The following is a 21,608-nucleotide window of genomic DNA, read 5'->3' as shown; positions in this document are numbered from 1 at the left end:
AGTCGTCTATGTAAAGAAATTAGCTGATAAAGGGTTTTCTATAACAATGCTTCAGTATTTCCTTGAAGAGATATTGATCTCTAGTGTCTTGATGTAAAACTTCAAATGTAGTTGTGAAAGTCTGTGATGTCACAGTTATGCCCCTCCCAGTGAGCAAGTGCTCATTTCTTATAACACAACATCTGACACAGGACACCCTGTGCTGTCCTTCTCTCTATGTTTGATTATGGCCACTATAACATACTAAATGTCCGAGATAAACGCCACACTGCAAACTTGTTGCTTATTTACCAGCCCTCAGTTTTTCGGTCTAAAAACTGCCTCTGAGTCATAAAAAGCTCTACGTCTAGTTTGTTTATGATGCCTGGGAGTGTTTCCTGGATAAGGAGCGGCCCGGTCTATATGTTATAGATCATTACCGGTTTCTGAACCACACATTACTGTTGAGACAAAGGTTTTGAAGGGCACTTCTTACTTCTTAGGTGTCAGATCTTGCACATGATGATCTTTACTTGGACGGAATCATAAAAATGAATTTAACTAGTGATGGTGAGACCTGTTGGACATGCTGGGGATAGAGAAACTGCCTGAATTGGCTGGACCATTCTTACAGACCGTCTTCCCGGAGCAAGAGGAGTCAATGCTACCATGATTCAGTCGTTAGACCTAGATCAAGGTGTCATGGCAAAAGATCTGACCAAAAACAGAAGGCTTGTCATGCCAAGTTGGACTGAAGATGAAGAGGTAAAGGAATTACAGCAATCGTACTGCAGGAATAAGGTCCGAACAACTAAGTACACCTTCCTGTCCTTCATCCTCAAGAATCTTTTCGAGCAACTTCATCGTTTTGCCAATGTATACTTTGTCTTCTTGGGTGCATTGAACTTTGTGCCTATTGTAAATGCGTTCCAGCCAGAGATCTCCATCATTCCTATTGTCTGCGTGATGTCCATAACTGCTGTTAAAGACCTTTGGGAGGACCAACGGCGGAGGAAGTCTGACCAAAAGGTCAATAACTGCTTATGTGATGTGTATGACAGGTAAAAGCATGAAACATTCTGAACGTCAGAATTGAAAATATACCCGTAATACACACAAGTCAGTTTGTACTTTAACCTATTAGGTTAGGCGGCTGATATCTGCTATCAGTGGATCATGGCATAGCGCATAATATGTATGCAGTATATATATATATATATAGATATATATATATATGCTTTTTTGTTCTTCAACAGCATGTTTACCATGTAGTATGGTATTATTTAATGTAGCTGTGAGGTGACTTGACCCAGATATTTTACTTTTGACAGTTTCTTGATCCTAACTCTGGCTTGTTCTTCAAACAGTTCGGAGGTGTGGCTTAATACCTTCAATGGATGTCACTGTCAAATGCAACAAACTTTGGTTTCTCCAAATACAGCCATTTGGATTTGCATGTTAAAGTGTCACAGCTTCAATGTGTCTTCTAATCTGCTGCAAATTGCAGTTGCTGTGCTCAGGCTACATTACATGTTTATTTCCAACCTGTGTCCTGTGCTATAACCCACGTACGTCATTTTTTTTATTAGTGCAGCTCTTAGTTAATGGTTAGCTTGAAGTATAGTTATTATTGATCTCTGTTTTCTTTTATAAATTTAAATGAATATCTCTTGATTAAAGGTTTATTTTAAACCTTTATTTAAGCTTTGATATTCTGCACTTTCCATGAAAAGAGTTTATTAATGCAACAGGCAAAAGCTTAGAAATACCTTTGATTTCAGAATGTATTCTAATTAAGGGTTAATACTATATATATAATATACTATAGTATACTGTGTAGTCATGTTGATCCTGTACACAGTTGCCATTCACAGACAGCTGACTTTAGTGTTTATATTTTGCCTTCTTGCACTAATGTCCTGATAAATATTGTACCAAAGCGTTGTGTTATCTGACATTTGGTTCTAGCTAAGCTGTAATGCTGCTCAGTTTAAAAAGGCTCCCATGTGATCGCCTTGCCCTAGGGGTCATATTTGTTTTTCTGTTCTGGAGCTGTTGCTGTGGGTGACAATGAAGCGCTGGGCTTACTTGATTACTATGAGATTGAGGCTGGTGTGTTTATTTTAGTAGGAATAAAACAGCAATGTTGAATATGCTTTGTGCTAAAATCATATGGCACATCAGTGCACAGAAACAAGGCATCATTGGAAATGCATATACAGCATGGATGTTTTTGTCATGCTGCAGGTATATATTAAATACTTTTTTGTTGTTGGTTTGTTTCACAATGGTTCTGCAGATAGTCAATAATACCACCAGCAAGACTGGTTTTCAGGGCCATCAATACTGAGAGGGCTGTTTTGACTAATAATAAACACATTTTACACGTCTTTCTGGAATACTGTATTCTGCAGTGATTCTGCAGTCTTATTAATAAGCACGAAACTGTATATATGCATTTGTTATTTCTGGAAGCCAATTTCCTACGTAACTGTAATAGTTTATTGTCTTTTTTTGCTTATTTTGTATAATGATTTTTTTTTTTAAATAAGCAGAGTACGTGATATATTATATGTGTATATATATATATATATATATATATATATATATATATATATATATATATATATATATATATATACATTATATTATATAAAAACATTTTTTTGTACAGCCATGCACAAAGCAATCAATATTCCACATATTATATTTTGATACCAATCAAGTCCAAATGTTTAACAAAATGTATAAGATTTAACATGTAGTCACGATTGTGTCTTTAATTCTGTATTAAAAGCATCAGCCAGAGTATGATATTATTTCACCAAAACTGTTGTTTGAACTGCATGTTTGAAAAAGAGTTTTGAGAAAAGCAAAACAATTAGTGAATTACAGCTCGGTTTCAATTATTCTAGAAAAGTGCCTTTCTTCATTGTGTCTGTTGTGTTTATCCAATATTAATAGTGAATCCAAATAAAGCATTTAAAGTGTGTTTGTGTATTGAAGGAAGCATCTGCGGTATATTGAGCGCCGCTGGGCGGAGGTGTGTGTTGGTGATCTGGTCCGTCTCAGCTGTAATGAGATCATTCCTGCTGACATGGTGCTGCTGCACTCATCTGACTCTAATGGAGTGTGTCACATCGAGACTGCCAACCTGGATGGAGAAACCAACCTCAAACAGAGGCAGGTGGTCCGTGACCTGTCACAACAGGTTTGTACCTATGCATTTCATTGGCATCTTCATCACCATTGTTTCTGTTTGTTCTCCATAAATATATGAGGTAAAATATGTTTTGCTGTATTTTTATTTTTAACGTGAGTGCCGACTCGGCCATTTGTAAATTGAATGTGTGTGTCTTCCCGTGCAATCCGCTTCCAGTAATTTTTAGCTGTACAAAACACCTTGTTATGCTGCTTGATATTGCAAACTGGTATTTCTTTCCATATTATTTTAACGTATTGTCATAATTATAAACATTGGTTTGTAGCACAAATTATTTTACTGTTTACTGCACTTTGTTATTCTACTTGTTATTTACCTATAGCGGCTAATAAATCGTAAATCTCGCAATTCACAGAAAATAGATTAATTCCACATTGCAAAAAAGTTGTATAAAGGTAATTGTTTTTTGTATTGAAATCTATAAAGCTTTTTAAAAGAAATAAAATGCATTTCATATATACAAAAGTGGCCTAAAGTGATGTCCGGCCTTGGAAAATCTTCACCCTTTGTCCAAATATTATTAAAATCATATAATTTTATAAGCATGTTGCATAGTCGTGCTTGGAGTCAATTGTTTTATTTCTGATAACGCAATGAAACATGCCAAGTTGTGCGAACATAATTTTTGGCCAGGCTGTCATACAAAGAAATTATGAACACATGGAAAAACAAGAGAGAACCAATGAAATTAATTTAAAAATATATATTTAAAATATTTTTCTCAAATTTTGATGGTTTAATAGAACTTTTAGGGTTTCTAAATACAAATATACCCTCTGGACATCACTTTTTGCCTCTACTGTTGACAATTATTTTAAATCACATCATCTAATGTTCTCTGAATTTCTAAATTAAAATACTTTTTTTGTGGGGCATAAAGTAGGGTGTAACCGTCATTACAAAGAAAAAAGTCTCTGAAATGCTGAAATCCTTAAAAGAAAACTTTATTAAATTGTTTGGCATAAAAACATTGTGAAAATAAAAACCTCTCTGAGCAGTGTGTTTAAAAAAATTGTGAATGTGATTTTCCTTTAGGGATCTGAATTTATTCCAGAAAACTACAGCAGTCGCATTGAGTGTGAAAATCCCAACAATGACCTGAGACGGTTCAGAGGCTTCATGTGAGTAAGCATTAAACTGCTTCTGTAAATGATAAACAAGGCATTTTAAAGAATTATTAAAATTGTTGTATTTACACAGGGAGCATCCTGGTAAAGGACGGGTTGGACTCCATAGTGAAAACCTGCTCCTGAGGAGCTGCACTGTGAGGAACACGGAGACTGTGATTGGCATTGTAGTCTATGCAGGTCACTTTCACATCAAAAGATATGATGAGATTGTAGAAAGATAAAGAGCTTCACATTAAAAGATATGAGATTGCAGAAAGATAAAGAGCTTGTGTGTAATTGTATGCAGGTCACGAGACAAAAGCGATGCAGAATAACAGTGGGCCGCGCTACAAACGAAGTAAACTGGAGCGCAGACTCAACATGGACGTCCTCTGGAGTGTCGCTCTACTGCTACTTATGTGCCTTATCTCTGCTGTAGGTTAGTATAATGGTCACTGATGTACTTGTGTTAGCATTTAAACTATTAAGTACTAGGTGGAGCTGCACGATTCTAGATAAATTGAAAATTATGATTTAGTTTAGTTCCTTTATTGTCCTCAAGTGGAAATTTGTCTTTGGCTTCACTATACACCACACACAAGTACACCAACACAACATAACAATATACATAAAAATAAAATAAAAACAATAACATTCCCATATGTACATGCATACATATCCACCCCTACTCATATTCATATCTTCTCAACATTTAAAATTCTAATGGCAGTCAGCAGAACACATTTGTACTCGCTCGAGGTTGTCTAAAATGTCTCCTTGATAGTTTTGTTTAAAATAAAGATCATGATTCACCTACGATTCTGATTAGGCAGCTAAACAATATTACATTTTAATGTAATTTATTAGAGATTCAGCAAAATGTTAATTACAGCAGTCTATTAAAAAAATATTTAATTAATTTGAATAGATTTTTGTTAATTAAGTTTGAATTAATGATTCAATGACTCATTCATAAAGACTTCACTTGTTTCATGACTGAATGAATGAGCGTTTCTATTAATCTCTTGAATGAATGATTCAATGACAAATAAAAAATTACAGTCTGTAACAAAATGAAAATTACAGTCACTTTAATCGTGCAGCTCCAGTACACGCTTAGTGTTATTTTTGTGGGTTTAGTAAAAATATGATTGTGATATATAGGTCATGGTGTTTGGTTGAGTGGACTACAGAATGCTATTTTCATGATTCCTGATGAGACACACCCTGCACTCGCTGCCTTTTACTTGTTTTGGACTATGATCATTGTTCTGCAGGTGAGTGACAGTGAGCGGACACATGCATGTCATGTCTAATCCAATTATTATCTAATGGTAATGCTTTAGCTAAATCGTCAGTAAATTTGAGTATGTAACATTTTATGATAGTTTGATGCAGGTTTAAAGGTCCCGTTCTTCATGTTTTTTGAAGCTTTGATTGTGTTTACAGTGTGCAATATAACATGTGTTCATGTTTCGCGTGTAAAAAAACAGTATTTTTCACACAATTTACTTATCTGTATACCGCTGTTTTCACTGTCCAAAAAACGGCCCGATGACTTCCTTGTTCTATGAAGTCCCTCCTTGATAATTTTACAGGTATTATTTATGCTCTAACAGCAACATTACACACTAACTAAAGTTTGAAAAATGGAATCGCGAAGAACGGGACCTTTAAATCTGGTTTGCATAAATTCTGTATTCTGTTGCCCTATTTTTTGTCATTTCTTTATAAAAAGTTTTTGACCTTTTAAAAGTTAAAAAATGTTATGGTACATGTACAATGATATTCAAGATTTTGTAGTATATCAGGCCTATCCTTTACAGTTCATGAATCAGGTTTTTAGTTAAATACTTCAGTAAGCATATAACCAATCTTACTTGTCTATGTATCTTACATTGCTGTCCTCCTCTTCTTTCTTTTTTGTGTGTTGTAGGTGCTGATTCCCATCTCCCTCTATGTGTCGATAGAGATTGTGAAGCTGGGACAGATATATTTTATTCAGAATGATTTAAATCTGTATAACCCAGTACTGGACACAGGAGTGCAGTGCAGAGCGTTGAACATCACAGAAGATCTTGGACAGATCCAGTACCTGTTCTCTGACAAAACGGGAACCCTCACAGAGAACCGCATGCTGTTCCGCCGCTGCACTGTGGCAGGAACCGAGTACCCTCACCGTGAGAACGGTCAGTTTACTTCAAAACAGCCTTTAAATACGGCTGATTGATTCTTTGGGTATGCTGTTTATAAGGATAAAAAATTTCAATTAAAGTTGACTTGCTTATTTTTTATCTGAAGATTTTACTGAATGTTTTTTAAGGCTGTCAAACTTAAAGGGATAGTTCACTTTGAAATAAATTTTTTGGTATGTTTTAGCTTACCTCAAGGGCATCCAAGATGTAGGTGTCTTTGTTTCCGCAGTAGTTTGAATTTTGATATTTTTAGGTCAAACCGTTCTTGTCTGTCAGTCATATAATGCAGGTCTATGGTCACTTCCTCAAAGAGCATACACAGAGAAGTCCAAATTAAACATGATTTAATGACTCGTAAATGTAAGTACACATTGATGGCCTAAGACACGAAACAAGCCGTTTGTGTGAGAAAACGAACAGTATTTATATCGTTTTTACCTCTTGTAAACACAGCCACGTCCAAGTGATCTGAGGGAAATACTGTTCGTTTTCTCACACAAACCGCTCGTTTCGTGTCTTAGGCCATCAAGACACCTACATCTTGGATGCCCTTGAGGTAAGCTAAAACATACCAAAAATGTATTTCAAAGTGAACTATCCCTTTAACATGCTAACTTAAGATATTCATAAATTGATTAATATTAAGATATTTATTTTTATAATAAAAATATACCCATTTTTAACACATTTACCAAATTTACCATATTACAGTTTAATTTTTCATTCTACTCTTTAAAAACTGATAATAAATCATGAGAAGTTGTGATTTATTAAATTAAATGTGATTTATTGTTAAATTATATTATATTGTACATTATGTATATTAATAATTAAATGGGAAAAAAATGATCACAACAACTAATTAGATTTTTAAGACAACTACATATATATATATATATATATATATATATATAGTAGTCTTTAAAATATCAAACTTTTTGTGAATAATAATCTATTTTATTTTGTCTATATGTGTGTGTGTATATATATATATATACATACACACACACACACATTTTATCAAAAGTATAAATGGGTGTTTATGCGTGAAAATATGTAGCTATCGTCATGGTCTTGATCATGTTTGTGTGTTTCTCCTCAGCGATTTCTCTGGAACAGTATGAGGCGCAGGGCTGTGGCGATGCAGATCACTCTCTAACCCTGAGGTCACGCACTAGCAGGAAGTCTCTGAGCTGTAAATCGCTCAGCTGCAACCGGAGTTCAGTGTCCCTCAATACCCTCACTGCAGAGTCTGACACGCACTCAGTCCACGACACGCTCCGCAGACACACACCCGGAGCCTTCAGCAGCACCATGGTGAGAAAAGAAAAGACTTATCTTTGGCATTTACTCTAGGTTAGGTTAGGTCAACTTTATTATCCCCAAGGGGCAATTTGTTTTACAGTGTTTTACAATCTGCATGTGTATTTTTCCTTGTCTTGATTACTTTATTTCTTTACTCCCTGTATTAGTCGTCTATTAATTTCACTGTAACACGCACTTCAAGTATTTATTGTCATAAGTAAATAAATCATAAATCATTTTTTCTCTAGGAGTGTGCTGTTGTTCCAGACCCTCAGCTTCATGTGAAGCTGAGCACACTGTCATCCCCCATACGTTCCCCTCTCCAACAAGAAGCTGCCGAAATCTCTCACATCCTAGACTTCTTTCTCGCCCTCACTGTCTGCAACACCGTAGTAGTTTCCTCACCCACTCAGCCAAGACACGTGGTATGATCCAAGTCTTTACTAATTAACTAAACTGATAGTCTGAAACCTTTCCCTAACTAGATTTTGGGTTCAAGTTGGTCATGCAGATTCGCAGTGCTGCTTTCTGCATGACCAACTTGAACCCAAAATCTAGTTTCTGGACACACAAAATTCCAATCACATGGATTCCTATTGAAATGGCAGGATTTCGCCTTTGAAAAGTCACTAAACAGCTGTAAATGTGACCGAACTTTAAAACTGTGTCCAGCTGGTTTTGAAGCTGTTTTTTTATGTGAACAACCACTAAGAAATTCGTCCGAAGGTGTCAGGTATACCCGAAAACCCATCTAATTATACAGTTTTTTGGGTTTTTTTTTTAAACAATTAGTCAATTTTGATAATATGTAGTTTGGCATCTCAATCCGCTAGGTAGAAATTTTTTGTAATAAAAATTTAATTCATATGAAGTATGTTGTAACCATTAGAGCAGGGTAAACAATGATTTTCTAAGACTGATCTTAATCTGTGCCCGTTTTTAATGGCTGCAGGAACAGACTGGCCTTAGCGATGGATTTAGGCCCGGGGCTTTTCCCAGTAAGCCAGTCAATTTGTAAGCCACTGTCAAAACTAAATTAACCTCAAACATGGTTTAAACTGTGCAATAAATAATACACTAATTTTTCATTGCTGAAATCATAATCAAATTAGCCAAAATATTACATAAATTGATATTGCAAATAATTATACGTCTTATATGTGCATTTCTTGCATGTTTTTGAATCTGTTAATGTAATATCAGGTTCAGATGCCTGTGGTTCGCACACCCCTGCGCTCTCTAGAGGAGATGAAGGCCATGTTTCAGAAGCTAAGTCTACCCCGCTTTCCCTATTCACCTAGTCAAAACACAGACACTCCTCCCAGCCTAACCAAGAAACTCTTCGCCCGGGGTCGTTCGGCTTCCTACTTCCCTAACAGCAACCCTCAAACACCCATCAAAACGCTACAGTCCCCCATCACACCTTCTGGCACCCCTTCAAGCACTCCATCCATCCCTGTCACTCCTGCGCTGTTGCCCAGTGGGGCGTGGGGCGAGGACGTGGACAACATACAGAAAGCCAAAGATAACTCTGCTGATGAGACTGAGAGTGATGATGAGGATGAGGCAGAAGAGTTGCTGTACGAGGCAGAGAGCCCGGATGAGGCGGCATTGGTGCAAGCAGCAAAGGCTTATGGGTGTACTCTGCTGGGCCGGTCCCCAGAGCAAGTCCTCGTGGCTGTTCCAGGCACAGGGCCACTGTCTATCACTCTGCTACACATACTGCCATTTCATTCTGCCCGCAAGAGGATGTCTGTGGTGGTGCGCCATCCCCTCACTGGAGACGTGGTGGTTTACACTAAAGGAGCTGATAACGTCATTATGGAGCTGGCTGAAGAAGGTATGTGAGGTGGCGTCTTTGCTTTACCAAAGCTGCTCATGTATGTTTTATTAAGGTTAGTTCACTCCAAAGGTCATTTCCATCATTTGACTGATTTTTTTTAGCAGTGATGGAAAAATCTGAAGGCCGTCATTTTGACAGATTACACTGAGGGTGATATATTGTACCGTAACTTGTAACTGTAATTTCCACCCCCGTCCAGTTGACCAGGAGAAAGATTTGTGTTCAGGCAGATACAAAGCATCAATGTAGTTGAGTTCAGTTAATTTATCATGTTTTGTTCATATCATAATCTAAATAATTATTTTTAGATAATGTATTTTTTTTAATATACTGCGTTGGTCATATATGCCTGTTCAGGCCCAAAAGCTTGTGTTTTAGTGGCCTCTGCTGTCACTATGGAAAAAGTCTCTGTTCATCTGTTTTGTTCCTAAATAAATAAATGCATAATCTTGCCCTTATGCTCGTCCTGTAATTTCATGATTAACCCTCTGGGCTTCTTTGTTTAGTGGTTACACTTGGCTTCCTTTCGGTCAAAAAAGACCGAATCCTTAAAATGTAACTTTTTTTCCCCCCAGGAAAACCATTCAAATATATTTTTGTTCAATAATATTTTCTTCTTATTATTAAGAATTTTTAAAGATTTTTATGATACTTTGCATTATTTATTTAATTTTTACGAGCTATTTTTTCCATTAGAATTTTTTTATTTTTTTTATTATTATAATAAAAAAAAAAAAAATTCAAAAAACTCAACGTGGCACATTAAAATATAATGCTGGCAGCAGGCAAAAAAAAATTCAAGTGAGAATACCACCATCCAGTGGCTTTAAAAATGTTTTAAAGTGTGTAATGTCCGTAACCGCCTGGTGGCTGCCCATAGCTTCCTATGTAAATAGATAGAAATGCTTTTTGATTCCTATTGCTGTTTTAGACATGATTTCTCTTTCTTATTCGTTTTTTTTTATTTAGATATATATTTAGATATGCTAAAAGACTACTTTTTTTATTTATTTATTTTTTGTTTAGATAAGTACAAATGTATAAATGTGTGTAATGTCCGTAACCGCCTGTAGGCTTCCTATATAAATACATAGAAAGGCTTTTTGATTCATATTGTTGTTTTAGACATGATGAGGTGTGTGTGTGTGTGCATTTGAGCAAGAAAGAGTAGCCTATCTTTTGTACTTTATTTTAAATTTTGATTTTATTTAGCATTTTCTCAACATTTGCTGTTACAGTCTTTCCTGTTCATTTCTCTGTGTGTGTGTGTGTTTGTGTGCGTGGGTGTGTGTGTGTGGGGGGGGGGGGGGAGGTGTCTTATTTGCACTCTTGATGTTTTAGAGTGTCACCCCTTCATTGCTGTACACTTTTTTTCTGCACAGTGGCTGATCTGTAGTTTGTACCACCAAAAGTTTCTCTGAGTTTTCCTAATTTTTCGTATTTCCCATTCATTTCCTATGTCGGTCATTTTTGACCGAAAGGAAGCTAAGTGTGACTATTTTTTTTAAGACCCTTTAACATATCCGAATCATCTCCTTGATTTTTTTGTGTGTTCACATAGGTAATACAACAAAAGTCACCAAGTTTCATCCCCCTCCGATGAAGCAAAAAAATTAAACATTTCAAAACGTATACTGTTTCGGTCATTTTTGACCGAAGAAGCCCAGAGGGTTAAAAATGGAAATGTGGATGAAAACAAAAGCTGTTAAAAGCATTATTATCATTAAAATATGAAAATTAAAATGACTGGTAATAACAGATTATGACAGAATTTGTACGACCCTGTCCGTCAAAATGAGGGACAATGAGAAATTATAACGTGACCTCTGGTTGATGGTGGACTAATCCAGGTGTTTCAAGCTTTTTGATGCCAGTATCCACCTCATATGATGATCGCTTTGTGAAGGACCCCCTTTTTAACATACCTGTAAAGTTTTCACCTAGCAGTATCAACAATATGATAATCTTTAACATCTCATATTGCTTCTGCTTACATACTGTATCAAGGCTTAAAAGGCTAATTTCTGTTGGCCCAAAAGTGTACAAAAGATCAAACCTCTCTAAGGGTCCATTCACACAGGCATTATTGCATTCCTCTTCACTGCTTTTCCATTGTTTTTCTATGTAAACATTCTCTAGATGGATGTTTTCGATCGTTAAGCTCACATCTCTCGACTTTTGCAGTGTCTCGCGCATGTTCTTAAGACGTGGCTCTCAAGCAAACATCAGTTAATTAAGACCTTTAAAAAATGTCTTAAAAGTCATGATCCCTTAAGTGTTTGGAGTATGTTTAGTAGATTACAGACTGAACAGAGTGTTGCCCTTTCAGTTTGCACACTGAGTATTTATTGTAATCACTGACTGTTGAGGATTAAAAATGCACTAGACTAGTCCATATCGTCATTTTGTGTAGTCCTACTTTTCAGAAATTTGGATGCGATATTGTCACAACAGTGTTGAGTGTATACTCAAGTATTTGTTTTGACTCTGTGTGCATGTGGGTGCAGCTGAAGATGGTTTCTCAAGGGAAGTAATAGAACGGACGCAGAAACACCTGGACCAGTATGCAAGAGAGGGACTGCGCACTCTCTGTGTTGCTAAAAAAGTACGTCTTTCACTCTCATTTCCCTTATTTGCAACATTCATTATCTTCTATTTGCATACAGCACATCAAATGTAACCTGACAATAGATTGCATTAAGATGCCTGTGCATGGAGGTTGAGACTTGAAGAAAATTGTTGGCATATGATTGACAGGTGATGGAAGAGCAGGAATACAAAGCCTGGTTGAAGAGACATGAGTATGCAGAAACCAGCATTGAAAACAGAGAAGAGCTTCTGCTTGAATCTGCTGAGAGACTGGAAACTAATCTCACATTATTGGGTGAGACAAAAATGAAATCTCCCTGAAATTATATTGTGTGTTGGTTGTCCTAGCCTAATTCTTTCTTGGTTTCCAGGGGCAACGGGTATAGTAGACCGCCTTCAAGAGGAGGTGCCTGAGACCATTGAGGCTCTGCAGGAAGCTGGGATTAAAGTATGGGTCCTCACAGGGGACAAACAAGAGACGGCAATTAATATTGCTTTTGCTTGCAAACTCATTAGACCCACAGACCACTTACTGATGGCCAATTGTGACAGCAAGGTAAGTAGAGGTGGTGAACTTTGAATTTTAACAAAGTGACTATTTACACCCTGGTATAAATAGCTGGTGATGCTAAAGCTTACGAAAATATGGAAGAACAAATCAGTAAATCCTGGTTTGGCCAGTTGCAACATACTGTTGTGAAGTGTGGACATTGAAGAAAGAGGAAGAAAGGCCCATCTAGGCTTTTGAAAACAAGTGCATTAGAAAGTTGTTACAAATTCCATGGACAAAACTGATGACAATTGAGCAGGTATAGATATTGTCTAGAACAAAAAGCGAATTGCTGAATCACATTAAATCCCACAAGTTACGCTATTTTGGTCATGATAATGCGACAATCAGTCGATACCATTAAAGTCAGCATCGTGACAGGTTTAGTGGAAGGTTTCAGAATTCGTGGAAGACTTGCCGGATAATATCACGACATGGACTGGTCTGTCAGGAGCTGGCTTGTTTAACGCCATACGAGACAGAAGACTCTGGTCATTACTTTCTCATCCATACAGCCAACCGCCACCAAGCAACTTTGGTGAAATGACATGACATATATAGCACTGAGTGTCCACTATTGTCAATTTAATATTTGTTTTGTATAATATGCAATAAGTTAAAGCACACTTGTAAGTAAATTCCAAAATATATTTATATAGTATATTTATGTTAGACTTTTCCAAACATCTAGGCAAACTGTAGAGCTTCATGCTGACAATGCCAAAGTCGTAGGTTTGATTCTCAGGAAGTGCATGAACTAATTGACTTAGCTTTTTAGCCTATATTGGTTTTGGTAATTCCCATTAATTTGTACATGTAATTAATTAAAATAAAACAGCCCTGGTTTTATATTATATTGTATTATATTATGTTAGAAAAAAATGCAAAACCTAGGGTGAAAATGTCAACAAAATACAAAGGTAGATGCCAGTATGTTCAATCCTTTGTTGCACTGTATATAAAACTGAAATCTGAATTACATTTTTTGAATGCGTGTGCTTTGTCCCTCAGGAGGCTTGTGAGGCTCAACTTCATGAGTTACAACTTGAGATCAAACAAGTCACAAATGGAGGCGCGTCTAAAGATGATTGTAGTTCTGACTGTGTGTTGGTTATTGATGGCCGTACGCTGGACTATGCTCTGCAGAAGGAGCTACAGGAGCCCTTCCTGGAACTCACATGCTGCTGTCGCTCAGTCATATGCTGCAGATCCACCCCCCTGCAGAAGAGCCTAGTGGTACGGCTCGTCAGAGACAAGCTGAAGGTCATGACCCTGGCTATAGGTGAGAAAGTACATTGAAAGGTATATGGTTGAATGTCCAGGTAGAATGTTGTTTGAACTAAAATGTGACGCTCATATTCAGGTGATGGAGCCAATGATGTCAGTATGATTCAGATGGCAGATGTTGGCATTGGCATCTCAGGCCAGGAGGGCATGCAGGTACAAGCAGAAACCAGGGTTGGGTTTGGGTACTCCCATGTAATTGTATTATTCGTTTTGACTAATTATGTCGAATTTTGACTAATTACACAATTGTTCAATACTTTGGGATTGTTAAAGAGTAACGTGCAGGTTGGACACCCCTATATAGCATAGTGTATGTTGATGATAAAACAACTAGATTTTCTGAACTGGAGTAATATATATTTAGCCATTAACGATATTTTGAGATAAATTGTGATAAAATAACTTACGCGTCTATAAAGCACTAACCGGAAGTGACGATGGGCGAGGGAGTCTGGTCAAGTTCAAGCTCAGGTTACAATGGATGTGAATGAAGAAACCGAGTTCTCCGATGTAGACGAGCATGCCTATGGCCCACAGGTAGGGATGGGGCCGATCCGATCAAGTATCGGGATCGGGACCGATACCAGCGTAATTCATGTATCGGATTTCCCCGATCCAACCTGCGGAGATATCCGATATCCTGCTGAAATGACTCCAAAAGTGATACCCGCCGGCTAGTCTGCTAGCTGCCTCAGGAAATCCATTCCGCAGTTTGCAGCCAGCAAGCAGGATAGCATTGAGCTGCCAACATGTTCGCTGTGTGTAAATACACTGGAAACACCGCAGAGCAAGACAGCAAAATGCAATGTTTGCAAAGCTGTATTAATTAAACCATCTGTCTGTGATGCAAAAAATCTCCAGGTCTATAATTCTCCGGAGTGAAATGTGCGCTACAACAAACGACCGAGTGTGTGGTGACAGACGCGGCAGTGAAGTCTGCTCTCTTCACCTGCACAAAACGCACCCAAGAACGAAAAGCCTTGTTTTTCCTAGACGGAAAATGATGGGCACGATGTCCTGACAGGCTGGAATTCGTGCAACCAGCACAAACACAATAATTTACCATTATGGCATCTCTAAAACTCGATCTAAAACTTTCTCTGTCTCTCACTACCGCTCTAACTACAGCTGAACGCGAGCTCTTATTTGCCTCGGCCTACGTCATATGACGCGTTGCTAGCGGGAACGGCGTATTCCAGAGCCTAGCACATTTTCATCAAAATTTCTACATCAAATGAGATTTCATTAGTAATTTCTACATATGTGTTTTTAAAAGACCTCTTCAGACAATATCAAGTATTAATTCAGTTATAAATTCAACCTGCACGTTGCCCTTTAAGATTTTTCAAATACTCACTTATGCTCAACAAGTCTGCATTTATTTACCAAAAATACAGTGAAAACATTAATATTGTGAAATATTATGTATAGGGGAAAAACATTTGATTTAATATTATAGTTAAAACCTTGTAGTTCATTTAACAGAACAGATCTTTCCCACTCTTGCAATGTTTATAATGTATTCTCCCTTCATGTAGGCGGTGATGTCCAGTGACTTTGCCATCTCGAGATTTAAGTTCCTAAGAAAGCTAATTTTGGTTCACGGTCATTGGTGCTACACACGGTTGGCTAACATGATCCTCTATTTCTTCTACAAGAATGTGGTGAGTAATGTACACAGTTCCTCTTATCTTATGAATCAATGCGTTCCTGACTTGTTCCTCTTCTTTCTTCTTTTTTCATGTAGATGTATGTGAACCTGTTGTTCTGGTACCAGTTTGTCTGTGGCTTTTCAGGCAGCACGATGACCAACTCGTGGGTTTTAATCTTCTTCAACCTTCTCTTCACCTCCATACCTCCACTCATATATGGAGTGCTGGACAAAGATGTGTCTGCCGAGACACTCCTAGAACTGCCTGATCTCTATGAGTCTGGACAAAAGTCGCAGGTGGTCATCCTGTCTCACACGTCGTTCTGTTGTACTCTGCCTTTCTGTTGTGTTCAGCTCATGAGCTGTTTTGCATTGTGTTTTACATGGTATGAATATAATGATGGCTTATTTGTGGTTATGTGATGTGTGTTTTCAGGCCTATCTTCCATCCACGTTCTGGCTGACCATTCTCGATGCGTTTTACCAAAGCATAGTGTGTTTCTTCATACCTTACTCTGTAAGTCATTCATTCAGATACTTCACTTTACTGAGTATTCTTCATTTGAACCGTGTTTTTTTGCATTGTTCCCAAATGACACTTGAGATCTTGGCTGTGCCCAAAAACAAAAAGTGTGGAACGTTTCTTAAATGCACATTTAAATAGAACCCCATATAACCCAATGTTACAAATTGAATGTTTAAAATATAATTAATCATTTAGATGTCTAAAAGATTCAATACAATTCAAATATACTTTTCAGAGCAGTGCTCACATATAATAATTCATATTGTTTTTGTATGCTATGAAGGCGTATGCAGGGTCTGATATTGGGGTATTTTCCTTTGGCTCTCCAATCAATGGCTCCGCTCTCCTCATTATCCTCCTGCATCAAGTCATAGAGAGTCGCACAGTGGTAAGCCAATCACAGCTGTTCAATGCAAATTTATCATCTATAATGCAGTGCAATTTAAAAAGTAAATCTTTAGAATAGTTATTGCATTCCATGCCACACTGTGTCCTCACCAAGCATTACAAAATCTACACTACCAGTCAAAGGTTTGGAATAATTAAGACTTTTTTAATGTTTTTGAAAGAAGTGTCTTTCCCAAAGGATTAATTTATTAAGCAGCACAACAGTTTTTAACATTGATAATAATAAGAAATGTTTCTTGAGCAGCAAATCAGCATATTAGAATGATTTCTGAAGGATCATGTGACACTGAGGACTGGAGTAATGATGCTGAAAATTCAGCTTTGCCATCACAGGTATAAATAGAAAACGGTTATTGTATATTGTTTTTTTTAAACTTTATTTTCGATTAAATAAATGCAGCCTGGGTGAGCATAAAAGACTTCTTTCAAAACCAGTTAAAAACTTCAAACTTTTGACCGGTAGTGTAAATCTGAAGTATTTGTCCCACCCCCCACGTGAAATGTTATTGGTCCAAAATACAGCTCCACATAATTGTACAGTAATGATCAAATATCTCTTTAAGCATTATCTCAAATCATTCAGCACCTTCTCATTCAGCATGCACAGAGAAATTGCATGTTGCATAAAGCACCACAGTAACAACGCAGCACTGAGTTATTCTTGTAACAAAATTTGCATACCATAGCACTATCATTAATGTCTTTATTTATGGAAGACTGGCTCTGTATCTTTTGCTAATGCTGGTCTTGTGTGTTTTTTCTTTTTTTGTGCAGACGTGGATACACGCTGCATTGCTGCTCTTCAGTGTCCTGTTCTATTATGCCTTTACCCTGTTGTTCAGCATTACGTGTGTGACATGCAATTCTCCTACAAACCCCTACGGCATTGAGACAAAAATGATGTCTGAGCCGCTCTACTATTTAGTATGTGGACTAACAACAGTCCTGGCCCTGCTACCCAGGTATTACACACACATACCTGAATTAGCTCATTCACATACCAGTCTCAATAACAAACTGTAGGCCTAATACTGTTTAAAACCCCAGTTACCTGACTACCAAGATTTTATGTTAAAGGCTTAAATACACTACATGACTTAAAACATTAAAACACTAGGCATCACACACTTGCAGGCTTTTTAAATGGTTACAGAAAAACTTGGCATTATACAGGGTTTCCCAAATGGGGTTCTTTATTTACACATTCGCATAATTTTGTGGGCAGAAGTTTACAGCATTTCAGCAGTATTCCACCAAAATAACAGGTTAAGGACTTGAATTGTTAAAAGTGAATAATTTAAGACACAAATATTAGTATTGTAACTTGTGGTATAAAATAAATTAATTATTATTATGAAATGTTAATTTTTTTTATTTCAAAGGATAATGGTGATGATTTTACAATAGTAAATTCTGTCTTAATTAGTTAAAACTAATAATAATTAATTATTATTTTATTTAATTTGCTTGGGTTCCTTAAACACTAGTATAATTGTAATGTGAATCACAAATATAAATACTAAAAAAGAGGTTTGAGTCCACTTTAAAGTCCAGGTTCAAAGTACATTTTTTTAACAAAATTTATCCATTTACCATTAACCAACATCAGAGAACCATGAACATGCAAATGTGTTGAAAATAAAAGACCCATTAACACTAAATCACGCAGAAACATGCGCCTCGTTCTAGGAGCCGCATGACAAATGAAAGCAATGTGTTCTAAAATCGGCTCAAAATATCAAACAGGTTTGATCTCCTCCGACTGGATAGAATCAAAGTCTGAAGCTACAAATCGGAGTCTGTGCCCTTTATACACTGAGATTTTTCAGCTAAATCTGTCAAATCTGAACGCTCCCAAAATCTGCTGACTGTCTCTGACTTTCGGCAACTAGCATCGAAACTAGCAATTCGGGGCAAAAGTCAAGTAGAGTATTTATACACTTCTAACAAAAAGAATAATTCTGCGATGCCTAGTTTTTTCCTATTTATGTGGGAAAGAAATCTATTTCTTTTTCACAGAGAAGGCCTAAACATGCACGCTTAAAATTGTATAGTGTGATGAGAGCTGAAAAAGCAGTATTAATGACACCATTATTTGAGAAATGTTATTTAAATGTAATCTTGACATACAAGTTTTCAGTCTTTCCCCATTCAACTTGATAATATCTGTACTTGTATGACTCTTAACTGCATAGAAAATAGTTGCCCGTTGAATTGTCTTTCCTTAAGACTTTGGACAAACTTTATTGGAATCAGTCACTTATGTTTTCATCTTGTCTTAAAGGGTTAGTTCACCCAAAAATGAAAATTATGTCATTAATGACTCGCCCTCATGTCGTTCCAAGCCCGTAAGACCCCCGTTCATCTTCGGAACACAGTTTAAGATATTTTAGATTTAGTCCGAGAGCTTTTTGTCCCCCCATTGAAAATGTATACATGGTATACTGTCCTTGTTCAGAAAGGAAATAAAGACATCATCAAAGTAGTCCATGTGACATCAGTGGGTTAGTTAGAATGTTTTGAAGCATCGAAAATACATTTTGGTCCAAAAATAACAAAAACTACGACTTTATTCAGCATTGTATTGTCTTCCGGTTCTGTTGTCAATCCGCGTTCACGAGTCCGCAGTGTCACGAGTTACGCTGATGACGTAAGACGCTGCTGACGTGTTCTGGTGCATCTGTGTATTTGTGTTCAAATAAATATGGCTGGACAAAAAAATGCAAGTCTTCCTCCGTGTCGAAATCCTTAGACATGTTTGCGAAGATTGTTTTGTTTACAGCGTGCGTCTCCCTCAGACTGTAAACGAAGCTGTGATAACACGTCAGCAGCGTCTTACGTCAGCAGCGTCACTGAGCGCGGCTTCACAACAGAACCGGAAGAGAATACAATGCTGAATAAAGTCGTAGTTTTTGTTATTTTTGGACCAAAATGTATTTTCGATGCTTCAAAACATTCTAACTAACCCACTGATGTCGCATGGACTACTTTGATGATGTTTTTCTAACCTTTCTGGACAAGGACAGTATACCGTGTATACATTTTCAATGGAGGGACAGAAAACTCTCGGACTAAATCTAAAATATCTTAAACTGTGTTCCGAAGATGAACGGGGGTCTTACGGGCTTGGAACGACATGAGGGCGAGTCATTAATGACATAATTTTCATTTTTGGGTGAACTAACCCTTTAAAGGCAGCTCATGATGGTACAGTATATTTCACTGTTGTCTTTTCATCTCTTTCTGTGTCTCAGGATCCTGTTTCGTGCCTTTTGTAACACTATCTTTCCATCTGACCTGGTGAGAGCACAGAAAATGGAGAGACTCTCGGCACAAGACTATTCCTCTTTACAGAAGTGGAGGGAGAACAAATCCGCTCAAAAACACGTCCCTCAAAACCTCAGTGTGAATGCTGACATGCCCCATTTAACAGATTGTATCGCTGAACCAGGCGCTGTTCTCTCATGACCAATAACAAAGACCCTTTTGGTCATATAAACATGGTCATTAGCTCAAATAGTGACCGTATGTGATCGGTACTTTACTGCACTTTAGTGATCGGTAGATACTCTAACCAGTCAGAATTCAGAGCTGGCTTTTCTTTGGCCAATGAGAGTGTTTTTACTGTGATGTGCCTTGGCTCTCACACCCTCTGCCGGTGGAGCTTACAGATGAACTGCATCGCAAACTCATTCCTGTCCAGTGACCGCAGAGTGGACTTGGAGTCTGGCTTTTGTAGGCTAAAGATATGCAGATGACTGTTTACGTTTCACACGGCTGGACCTGTGACGTTTTTATTCACACATGCACTCCAGCCTCACACAAGAACCTCAAGAGTTGTGAGGATGAATTGTGGGTCAGGATGTGGCTAGTGTATGGCAAGAAACAGTGGCTACTTTGCTCCTACTTTAATGCAATACTCCATTTTTGGTTATTGAGGCTAAAATATTCATGAGCTTGCACACTAAACATTAACATATACTACACATAAACTCACAATTTCCCACACAGTCGTTTTTTCAGATTTTATATTCTAGCAAAATGTAAAATGACCATCTTCCTCTGGTTGAAACTAGGAATGATTGAATAAAGATGTTTTGTTTTTTTCAGTAATTGGGAAAAACATTACACTTTTTAGATATCAGATCATGGAGAAGTTTGATACCATGAGGATGTTACATTAAAGACATTCATTGAATTTTCCCTGCTCAGGAATAAAATGAGGTGAAATTAAACATGAGCTAATGTATTTTTGACCCAAGGTCCTTGATGTTCATTTGTGTTTTTATTCTGATATCGAACACGCCTACTGCATGCATTACAAATTACAAAAAATACATGTCCAGTATTTCATGATAAAGGCTAGATTGCTTTTTGTACTTAAATGCAATTTTATTTTTATTGCAAAAAGTGAATGCTTAGAATGTGAATCGATAATCCAGAATGATCAGCTTAGATGATTTTGAGTCATTGACTTGAAAACATTATTGAAAGTCATCTTGTAAGCCCTATGTAATATTTGTAAAACTTGCAATAAAACATTCAAAACCTAAAAACTCGACTAGTGCATGAATATGAACATACTCACAACCGATAGCCTATGTGTTATTGTAAAGCACTTGTTTTGAGAGATAAGAATTGGCTTTAAAATCAGGGATGCCAACTTTTAAATTTAGCTCGGAGTGAAAAAAAATACACACAAAAACCCTGCATTACAATAAATGTATTGTGATTGTTAAAGTGATTGGAGTCTTTGCTCTGTAATTTTTCACTCTTTTTTACTTCAGACCAAACATAGCCTACTGTTTTTGTGACCTCAGTTTAATCACTGAAACATAATTGTATGATTCAAAACATCCAAAACAACTTACAGTGTTACAATGTCTTCAAAATATAACCTATAACTGCTGGAATTACAGCATTGTAGTGTTAGACAGAATTGC

The 21,608-nt window shown here is 37.0% G+C and overlaps 2 protein-coding genes across 3 annotated transcripts in view; one reads left to right on the top strand and one right to left on the bottom strand.

Moving 5' to 3' along the window:
• Nucleotides 1-21,608, bottom strand: part of enpep (glutamyl aminopeptidase) — a 61,193-nt gene that overhangs the window by 5,828 nt on the left and 33,757 nt on the right. The window lies entirely within an intron of this gene.
• On the top strand, nt 399-20,188 carry atp10d (ATPase phospholipid transporting 10D). The gene is given in 22 exon segments (XM_056269042.1): nt 399-640; nt 643-1,040; nt 2,986-3,190; nt 4,238-4,323; nt 4,403-4,509; nt 4,619-4,750; nt 5,476-5,588; nt 6,248-6,500; nt 7,609-7,823; nt 8,060-8,236; nt 9,015-9,648; nt 12,162-12,259; nt 12,412-12,538; nt 12,615-12,799; nt 13,805-14,075; nt 14,157-14,233; nt 15,619-15,744; nt 15,828-16,028; nt 16,168-16,248; nt 16,541-16,645; nt 17,440-17,627; nt 19,920-20,188. Coding segments are annotated over 22 exon segments (4,068 nt in total). The 5' UTR covers nt 399-565; the 3' UTR covers nt 20,134-20,188.

The sequence above is a fragment of the Rhinichthys klamathensis genome, unplaced genomic scaffold (genome assembly GCF_029890125.1).
Source record: "Rhinichthys klamathensis goyatoka isolate OS25496 unplaced genomic scaffold, OSU_Roscu_1.1 h1tg000280l_1, whole genome shotgun sequence".
Lineage (NCBI taxonomy): Eukaryota > Metazoa > Chordata > Actinopteri > Cypriniformes > Leuciscidae > Rhinichthys > Rhinichthys klamathensis.
Note: the sequence above shows the minus strand (reverse complement) of the source record. Positions and strands in the feature narration are given on the sequence as shown.